At 43.7% G+C, this 10474-nt stretch overlaps 1 protein-coding gene across 6 annotated transcripts in view; it reads right to left on the reverse strand.

Annotated features, from left to right (window-relative positions):
- Positions 1-272: 272 nt before the first annotated feature.
- PRKAB2 (protein kinase AMP-activated non-catalytic subunit beta 2) overlaps positions 273-10474 on the reverse strand; it is a 15665-nt gene continuing 5463 nt past the window's right edge. For 2 of the 6 annotated variants that reach the window (XM_019655838.1, XM_019655836.1), the window contains exons 3-8: positions 10250-10416; positions 9384-9477; positions 9007-9127; positions 7601-7734; positions 6862-6930; positions 273-4755 (exon numbers count right to left, since the gene is read on the reverse strand). In XM_019655838.1, the coding sequence (XP_019511383.1) occupies positions 4678-4755; positions 6862-6930; positions 7601-7734; positions 9007-9127; positions 9384-9477; positions 10250-10416 (663 nt within the window). In that variant the 3' untranslated portion in view covers positions 273-4677. Of the gene's footprint in view, positions 4756-5782; positions 5820-6861; positions 6931-7600; positions 7735-9006; positions 9128-9383; positions 9478-10249; positions 10417-10474 lie in introns of all 6 variants that reach the window. The other 4 variants (XR_002125476.1, XR_002125474.1, XR_002125475.1 and 1 more) reach the window with 4 other exon arrangements.

Here is a 10474-nt window from a genome sequence, read left to right on the forward strand (position 1 = left end):
GCTAATCCGGCACCAGATGGCTAAGTGTGCAGTTCACAGAAAGTGCTGGAAATTCAATCACTGGGTCTGCATTCCTCTTGTGAATGTTGGCATACACTGGGACAGAAAGAAAGGGAAAAGTGGCAGGTGTCAAGATGACGTCACTTGTGTCCTATGACTTCTCTCTTTATTCAAATGTGTCTGTGTGGCATTCATAATCTTTAGGTCCTAGGACCACCAAGGCAGATAGGTCTCAATAATCTATAATCAGTAGTCAATGAAGAATTCAAATATAATTGCTGTATAATACTTTTATTCATTAGTTTTATGGGGGGGAACCTCACATTTCTGTATGTGTGACATCACATAATTTTCAGACACGTCAAGAGTCCAGTGATAAAATACATTTGGAGAAAAGCTGAAAATCCATTCTTGTATACCACTCTTGTGAAATGCTGAAAAGCAGCTCTGAAGCTCAGCACTAAAGGTTACAGAAAGCACCACATAGAGGGGGACTCTCACATATTTAATTCCCTTCAAATTCTATTCTTATTCCCCCTTTATGGCGAGAGCGGCACTCATTCAAAATGCTTCAGTGTAATAACAACCGACATCCTCCAATTTACCAGAATTCAAACACGTCTCACATACGGGGCCCAAGGTGGAGATTAGAACTAATAACATCGGTGAGCTTGGCTGTTCTAAAACCACAACCTGGGTAAGTGTTCTGCAGGTGGGAATAGAAAAGTAATGTGATCGATCCATAATATAATACTTAATGGTGGGTATCCCTTGACCATTTGACCCGACTATGAAATCCATAGAGTTCAGCATTTCACACCAATCTTACTGCAAAAGCACTGTGCTACACACAATTAATTTAACTCCAACTAACATTGGAACTAGTAAAAAAATTTAATTTTTAGCAAAACTTATTCACTTCAAAGCACAATTGAGAAAAGCAAATCATGACAAAGCCCCGATATGAATCTTAGAGGGATTCCATTGCTAACAATTGGATTTCATAAGTAGCCGACTTGGGTTTTTTCTCTTTCTTCCTTTCCTTTTTTTCTTATAATTTTAAAATAGGTAGAGCTTTTGTACTCCAAAAGTTTGGGTTCATTGCAGAAATCAACAGCTGTTCAGCCTCCAATTGTGACTGGCGCTTAAGGAGAGACAAATGCCTAGATCCAGAGCTTTGGGAGACCTTGACCCCTGCCCCTCCCAGGTGCACCATCCCAAGGGTAACAGGAGTCAGCCATCCCTGGTAGAACAGAGTGAGAACTTGGCTTTAAGGATGAGTCAGCATAATGCAGGAACAAACTATGTATATGCTAGTGAGCCCATCCATGCCCAAGTTACTAGAACATGAGGATTTGGACATCTTTGAGAACAGAACGTATTTCAAACACACACATAGACTGTTGCATATTTTTAGTTGAGGTGAAAAATTTAAAAGCCCTATTTCCCCAGGTAAAAGCAGGGCATTCTATCATGAGTATGTCCCCTTCATTTATATGCCAGATTAACATAAACCCAGTCTGGAGGTAACACTTCTTTACAAACTTCACTTCACTTTAGCAGCACACACAGAGTACTGACACCCTTCAGAGGTTTTCTCTCAGATCCATTTGGTCTACAAGACACTAGACATAACTGGAGGGAAGGGAGTGGGCCTGGGTTTAGGATCCTTTCGGAAACTTCTCTTGGCGTCTCCTTCTATAGGTTTCTCTACCATATAAGTATTGTTTAAAAAAGCAAATGGTACTGAGGCCAGGTGTGCCCTTCAGAGGCGGTGCCTTCAGTGGTTAGATCCGACTCATCTCAGAGCTGAAAGCAAGCTGATAACACGACACAAAAGTCTTCCCTACCAGCAAGATGCCTAACACTTGTTTAAGGTAAGGTTTGATTTGAGACCCTGGCAAAGTCTGACAAATCAAGTTAAAGCAGAATATAGAAGGGTAGAGAATAGGAACAAGAAACAAAGGGAAAACGGTTTATACAGGAAATTCTGTACAGTGAGATCCAAGGACACCAGTATGTCTGATTCAATTTTTTTTAAAAAGGATATTTTTAGTTCTGAGTTCCTTAAGTCTTTATTTTCCTAGTATTATTCCTCAGCTCAGTCCTTCTTTCTTTCTTTTTCCTACAACTCCACATCAGGATGCAGCTCTTTAAGATGGGCCTTCCCCCAGAGCCATTTTCTTACTCATCTGACTCTGTGAAACTCCTACAGGCAAAAAAAAAAAAGGGGGGGGGGAATATTTTCCTTGCCTTTACTGTTTCAAGATCTGCCAAATTCTCTTCTGCAGAAAACAAACTATCCCTTTTCACCACTAGAAAAGAAGGGCTGAGTTGTGCGTGGTCTGTCTTCCTCCCTCCCTCTCTACCTTCTAGAAGTTTCTTGGGGACAGACTGAGAGATGTGATAGGGCTTCTCAGGGCCTTGGGACGTATTCGCAGTCTGAGTGAGTCGTCACCCAGTTCTCTTACCAGACCCCTCCACACCAGCCGGTAGGCTCCCACGTCTCATCTGGCTGAAATATCACCTCAGAACTTGGGATACGGACACGCTCTGCACATTTCCGGATTAGGCAGACGGAAAGGCCACCAGCCCCAAAACCTAATGTCTTTGGAGCCAAGACCCAATTCAGAGAAGCGTCTAGCCTGAGAGGCTTGTCCTGCCCCACTCTACTGATACACCTGTGTGGAGTAAAAATTTTAATACATGAACACATAGGAAATTACATTTCAATACTATTGACAAGAAATGTGAGGACGACAAAATCCTCCACGTAACAACCAAGATTCGGAGTCCTTCTAAGGGGCCCACTTACTAACGGGGAATGGGGAAAAAAACAAAATTGGAGTATAACCGAAGATGATGTAGATCCTGAGAACTGGTTATAATAGGATTTGGCCTAGATTTTTTTTTAAATGGCACACCATTCAAAAAATGGTTGGGACCGTAAAAGTTCTCCACCAACATCTTTGCTGCAGGAGATGGTCTTGAGTGGCTACGGCAGCATTTACTCTCAGCAATTTGCCGCCAGAGCACTCAGCAACTTGCATTCCCGGCAAAACACCAAACAACAACCCACATATCCTGCTGCCTTGGCCCCGGGGTCTAAGAAGTCTACATACCCGAAGCCCACTGTCTCTGTCGTCGGCTCTGGGGAAGGCAGGAGGCAGCTAAACTGGCCTGTGGGCGCCCTTTCAGTGTGGCTGAGCCATCTTAGTTGTCAGGGAGTCGCTCAAGCGTCAAGTATGGCCTCCTTCGGTGCTGAATGTTTGACTTGCATTTATCTGTAATGGAAGAGCCACAGATACTTGGAAAAAAATATTTTCTCTCTGAGCCCCAAGAGTGGATCGAATAGCTACTTTTCATTCCACAAATGGAAATCACTGACCCCCCTTTATCATCAAACGCTTTTTTTAAAAAGAAGAGGCAGACAAAGAAAAGATCCTGTCAGACACTTTCTATGGGTGGGAACCTCAGTGGTACTTTCTTGCTTCTTGGCCTAACGAATCTTTCAGTTGAGGGAACCTTTTGGGGCATCAAATCAGTCTGGATAAATCTGCATCCAGAGCAGTGTTTAGTGTAATGGCGTGGACTGGGGTCAGCCACACGAATGTAAGATTATAGAGGGCCAGACCAGACATGATACTGGGAGCCACTGATCAAGAGCCTGAACTTCTCCTGGGCAGGCCCTTAAGACCAACGAAAAGGCATTTTTTTATTTAAAGAAAAAACATTTTTCTTTAGGACGAGAGACATGCAAGTTTTCCCTGGTTCCAGTCCCACCTTCAAAGCATCTGTGAAAGGAAAGGACCAGGGCCAGGCCGGGTGGGACAGCCCACGGGAGCGGGCCAGCACAGCCCGGGCTGCGGCATCACCCCCAAACCGGCACACCTCACTCCTGCCTTCCTCAGTGCCGAGCCATGTTTTTCCTTACAAGTTACAACAAGCAGTCACAAAGTGGCCTGGGCCTGCGCTGGGCTAAAAAGGAGACTTTCTGGCAGCCCTAGGGTCTGAGGTGGGTCAGGTCTCACACAGCCGTGGAAAGGGGTCACTTACCCAATGAGTTTTGTGTTAGGGAAGGGTCCGGTGTGGGGTCGGAAGGAGGTTATCAAAGCAAGAATGTGAAATGAGCGGACGAAGGGGCGTCTGGTATCACATAAAACAACACAGATCGTGCCACAGACCCTGGGAATACAGAAAACCCCATGCAAGAAGAGCTGCCCTGCCAAGGAGGCAGCTGCGGGCAGGGCAGGCGCCTGGTACAGTCCACCCCTTGGACAGCCAAGGTAGCAGTGACAGACTCTCCACACGTGAAGGATCCTGAGAGTTTGCTCTGCATTCATTTTAGGAAAAAAGCTTCCTGTAATGAATGGTTCTTCCTGCAGCTCCCCAAACGGGTCTTGGTAAGTCCCCACAGGCAGAGACTACATCTAGCTAGGAGGCTTCGATTAACCCTCTTCTCTTATGTAGACAGATGTGTAATGTTTTTTCGTTAAATTCCATGAATTCATAAAGCTCTCATCTTCAACAAATGCAAAAGCAGAGCATCCTACTCAGGCTCGGAAACACACATATCAGCCTCAAAGCAAATCAGCCTTCCAGTCTCGGGTGAGACTGGTCCAGTCCAGAAAGGCAAGGGAGATGCTTCTGAATCCCGGGAGGCAGGCAGGGATCCCTTCAGATGGGCTTGTACAGCAGAGTAGTGACATACTTCTTCTTGTAGCGATGGGTGGCGCTAAGGACCATCACACTGTCCTGCAAGGGGAAGAAATACACACAGCTCACTCATTCGTTCAGGTGGGTCTTCCCAGCCATCAGCCCTCCACAGTGGCTCACTTCTCAAAGACAGGATTTGATTCTATAGGAGGCTCATTTTGGAACCCAATCACCTTAAGTTCCAATCCTGACTCCTACTGTTAACTCTGTTTGTGGCCTTGAATAATCTGTTTAATGTCTCTAAGTCTTTTTTCTCATCATTACAAAGGATCACACCCACCAGTAAGGAGGCTCTGATGATTAGAATATTTGGCATAGTACCTGACACCTAATAGGTGCTGAAGAAATATTAGTCTCTTACCTCACGCCCTTCCCCACTTTCAAATTTGAATACTGGGCTTAAAGCTAGCAAAGAAAAAAAAAAAGAAATATCTTGCCATCCATTTCTAGAGGGAAGTCTTAGATGCAGTGAGAAGAAAGGGCAAGGATCCTTTTAAAAAAAGCATTTCCAAGCCTTGAGGCAGGTCTGATTCCCATTTAATGCCAGGGATGAACTGAAAAAAGCCGTCTCTGATCAAGAGGGGACTCAGGAGTCTCCATCTATCCTTGAACAAAGCAGACCCCTAAATCCTCCTTGGAGCTTCTCAATCCAATGGATCAAGGCCAGGCTGAATCACAATAAGCAGAACCTTGACCTGGGTAAGAACCTGTGTGAAAAGTAAGAGGTGCCATCTCCCAGGCTGTGACAGGTAACCAGTTACAGGAGGCAAACGTCGGTCAGATCCTAAAGAACCTGAGCAAATGCAGCTGAGAAGCCAGTGTATTTTCCTGTTTCGCCGTGGACTGTATTATCCACAGTAAATGCTTCTCAGATTCATATTCTGGGATCAGCGTATGCTGATCACAGCCTAACTATGACAGAAGCAAGGCAGGTAAAACATTGAACCCCAGACAGGGTTGGGTAGACACGAGGAGCAGGTACAGAAAGACCTGGCACATCAATCTCTAGGAGAGAACATGGCAGAGGCTCGGAGGACTGGGCATCAGTCCCTCTCTCTGTACTTACTGGCAGTTTGACCTTCTCTGAGTCTTAGCTTCTTTATCTATAAAACAGGGGTTAAAAAAAACACCTCACAAGGTTATAGAAAAATGAGATTCAGGACTATGTAAAGGGACCATATCATCTGTTAAAGAAGCTATATCCATTCGTGATTTCCCTAATCGGCTGCACGTCTAAGAAAGACAGTAATACCTTGGTTTGTGAGCATAATTCGTTCCAGAAACCAACTACTCGTACTGCAAGACTTCACTCATTTACCACATTAAAATGTATTAGAAATGTTTGCTTGTCTTGCAGAACACTCTCAAACCAAGTCACTCACAATCCAAGGTTTTACTGTAGAAGCAGCTTAGAAGGATTCCTGGGGCCCGCCCTGGACGCACGTCTTCAGAGTCCCTGAGGATGAAGGCTCTGAAATCTGTACTTGTATACACTGCCCACATGATTCTGGTGGTGATCGGCCCAGTACAGTAACTGCGGAGCTTTGTCAAACTTTATTCCAGTGGCCACACTACAGAGACAGTACTAGACTGAACGGATATTTTCAACTTAGGTGCTAAAGCAGCAGAGAAATCAGGGACTCTAAGAGTTGGAGGTGACAGCAAATCTGGTCACCTTTCACCTTGACCGAGTGTATGGGAGAATATGACAGGCACTTGAAAGTAGCTTGCGGCCACCTTTAAAAAATGGGGGACTTAATATCACATTCAAGCATTCTTTGAACCGGATGCTAAACTTGCTTTTTCTGCAAATGAAATCCTAGTGCTGTGAACTGAAATTTAATTAAGTAGGTGGTACAAAGGTTATAGCTACCTATACAAAGCCAGGGACCAAAAAGTCCATTCAATCACAGCAATTCCGCTAGCCAGAACAGATATACAGACTAAGATTTTTTTTTAAAGGTAATAAAACATCCCCCACTAAGTAGTTAAAAAAATTTCTCCTATAATTTGACCGTTCCTACCAACTTCAGCTTTAGTGAATTAGCAGAGCAAGTAACCACTGGGGGCGGGGAGAGGGGGGGCATGTGTCACCCCTCCCTCCCATTTTGGGGAGCTCTGTGAAGAGCCAGGCCCACCACGTACCTTAATGGACAATGCGTAGAGATGGTTCAGCATAACGTGATTGGGCTCAGGGAGCAAGGCTGGGTCACACTAAGAGGAAAAAAATCACTGAATGGGGTTACATGCACAGTCTTAAACCACACTGTTTCCTCTTTCTCAGAGCCCTTTGGGATTGTTGAGAAACTCTAACTTAGAATGTATCACTTCTTTTAAATAATGTACTCTCTCTAGTATATTCTCATTACAGAAAATGAGGAGAATTCTGAGTCCAGGGCAGAAACGCTAGGCCTCAGTATCTATTCATCTTCCTCCAGAGAGCTAAGGTAAAAATCTTGCCCACAACACATATAGAAGATTCATGTTAAGAGGCAAAAAAATCTTAGTGGGAATCAAGTGAATTGACTAGACATGTAAATTATATGCAAACGTCCCCCCCAAACCCTTATATTTCTTTTGTATATCCCCAAATGATAAGTACTCCTTATCTTGTGTTGGAATAGAAGTCCTGGAAATTAGTTCTAGTAATCCATAGCTCTGGGCCTGACTTCTTACAACCAGAAGACAACTATGAGTTTTGATATCTGCATCTGGAAAGTCACAATTCAGCCCTGGAAAAGGAATCTGTAATGCTACTGATAACGTCTATGATTTGTACTCTCAACACATCTTGGTAATAATTCAAATCTAGGATTCCTGAACTTTAGCTCAAATGGTCCTAGTGACCCCCCCAAGGCCCCAGCAATACTCTCAGGATACTCACAGAAATATTAGTGTCCTTGTTAAGAATAACTTGGAGAAGGTGAGGGGGCAAGATGGGCGGGGATTTGAATCTCTCCTCGGATCGAAACACATACATTTCTTGACCATAAGGCCCTGGGGGTGAGCTCGAAAGGTCTGGAAGATATTTATCCAAATATAAGGGATAGTTGGAGAACTAGTAAAAATGCATGAAAAATTAATTAATTAAAAATTACATGGCAGCTAATATTAAATATGGTAAAAGTCATGGACCATAAACTTGTGGCCTGTTGTGTCTACAGCTGTAAGGCAGCCAAAGAAAAAGTCTGCGTCATTCTAAACATAAACCATGAAGTTCCACAACATGGTAACACGTTGTGGAGGATAGAGGAGATGAGTGGGAGAAGTGCAGGTGTGGAAGAGCTCCTCCATGTGTCAGCTGTACGACCTGGAACAAATCCCTTCCCCGAAGGTCCGTTTCCTCATTCATAAAATGAAGATCATCTCTGCCCTAATTCACCATGTTTTTTTAGGAGTCAAATGAGATAACAGATGTGACAATGCTTTGTGAACTGTTAAACAATATGGAAAGATTAGATTCCTTCTCTTTTCCATCCAAGCAACAGACAACAAGGTTATAAACTCTAACCCTACTGATACCACAATGATTTGTCCATTTTTATTAACAAGGTAGTAGTCACTGGGGAAATACAAATCAAACCACAACAAGATAGCACGTCACACTCATTAAAATGGTGAGAGGACAATAACTGTTGGCAAGGAAGTGGAGAAATTGGAACCTTTGTACTATTCCCATTGCTGGTGGGAACGTAAAAAGGTGTAGCCACTTTGGAGAATCGTTTGGCATTTCCTCCAAAAGTTAAACATATTAAGTTATCATATGACCCAGAAATTACACTCCTGGGTATATACCCAAGAGAAATGAACACATCTGTCCACACAAAACACAGATGTTTGTAACTGCATTATTTATAGTAAGACAAAAAGTGGAAACAATCCAAACGTCCATCAGCTAATGGATGGATAAACAAAATGGTCTATCCACACAGTGGAATTTTATTCACCCATGAAAAGGAATGCAGTACTGATACATATTTCAACATGGATGAATCCTGAAATGATGTTAAATGAAAGAAGCCAGACACAAAAGACACATACTATATGATCCTATTTACATGAAGTGTCCCAAATAGGCAAATCCATAGAGACATGAAGCAAATTTGTGGTTGCCAGGGGCTGAGATTTTATTTGTTTCAGAGAAGGGGACCTAAATGTTTACAGAAGAAACCTATATAAATAAAATTCAGGAGATCCCTGAGAAAATGAAAAGACAAACAAAAACCATTCTTGGGAAGGAACATGCATTAGAAGAAAAACACACCAAGAAAGAGCAAACACTACAGTTACCTCGACAAGATGTCTCCGAGCTTTCCATTGAATCTAGCTTTAAAGCATCAAACACCTCAAAATCAGATTTCTTGACATGGATTAAGTTGTTAATCGTACCAAGCTGACTGGTAACCACCGGCTGAAACAGTGAACAGAAAAAATTCATGAGTCCCCGTTTCAAATCCATCTCTTCCATCCAACTCTCCCATTTCTTCCATCCAATTCTCCTCTTTTTCAAAATGATCATATGTGCCCCCTTCATCTTTTATCCAGAAAGAAACCCTCCAGTGGAGGAGAGCTGCTGTCCATCAATCCTGACAGCAGTGACGTCAGGGGAATAATAGCTCCAAGGAGACTGTTAAGTCAGTGCTTCCCCTGGGAGATGAAGGCCTCACCTCTGATGGATCGTGAACCCACTGTCCATCCACGAAGAACTTGTACTGGTGCTCTCCCTCGGGGAGGTCCAGGATGGCCACAAAGTCATTATGGCTACAGAAGAAAACAGAGTTAAATGGGCCACGTTCCTATTAGAAGACAGAATGTGAAGGTAAAAACCATGAGGCAGTCCCAGTATCATAGCTGTCATCTCCCACACTGCTAAGCGACTGCACCCCCGGAGTAACAATCGTTGACCAACCCCAGCTCCTTTCCTGTATCATGTTGAGCATGTATGCGCCAGCCCCTCCCAGTAACTTTAGTTCTTAACTAACATCTGGAAAAGAATAATGAAGACGTTCATGCCCCAACATGGTTTACCTTTGTACAACTATTTTGCTTCAACAGAACAGATCCCTCCTGAGTAGAAATAAGATAGCGGTAGATTCAGGACACAGACGTGGCTCGAGGTACCCTTTCCACATTTTGGCGATCATTTTCTGGAAAATTACCTACTGACAGGCCATTTTGATCACCAGTTTAATAATTTATTAGTGTTCTGCAAGCAACAAGTAACATTACTGCCTAGAACTTCCCAATGTGTTTGGTGTTAATGCAGAAGTCAGAGCAGCTGGACTCAGCCAGTTATGAAAGACTTCCCACAAGCATAGAAAGGACTTGGATTAACACAGTCCTAGAGAATGTACCCACAGAGCTGTGACATTCAGCTCCTCTGAGGCAATAATATTCTCTGACTCGCTATGAGGCACAGATGGAGCCACTGGTCACAGAAAATGTTTCAGAGTCCCTAGCAGGTGGCGCAGAATCGTCTAGCCGGGTCCCTACTCCTAGGCTCTGTAGACTCAACCAAGACACTTGGCTTCACCTCTTAATCAGTGGAATCTTGGTGCTCCAATTGTTGAAGGACCCAGAGATGAAGACCTCCTTGCCGCCTTCGGACCAACGGATCACAGTGGGCCGGGCCTGCTGTGCGGGCTTCACCGAGTCCTCCAAGTCCTGCTGCCATGATACAAACTCTTTGTCCCCAGGAAGCTGCAAGAAGAATTAGGTCACCCCTCAGTTGTGACCCAGAATTCTTTTTTTTTTTTTT

Source organism: Hipposideros armiger, unplaced genomic scaffold (genome assembly GCF_001890085.2).
Source record: "Hipposideros armiger isolate ML-2016 unplaced genomic scaffold, ASM189008v1 scaffold_247, whole genome shotgun sequence".
NCBI lineage: Eukaryota > Metazoa > Chordata > Mammalia > Chiroptera > Hipposideridae > Hipposideros > Hipposideros armiger.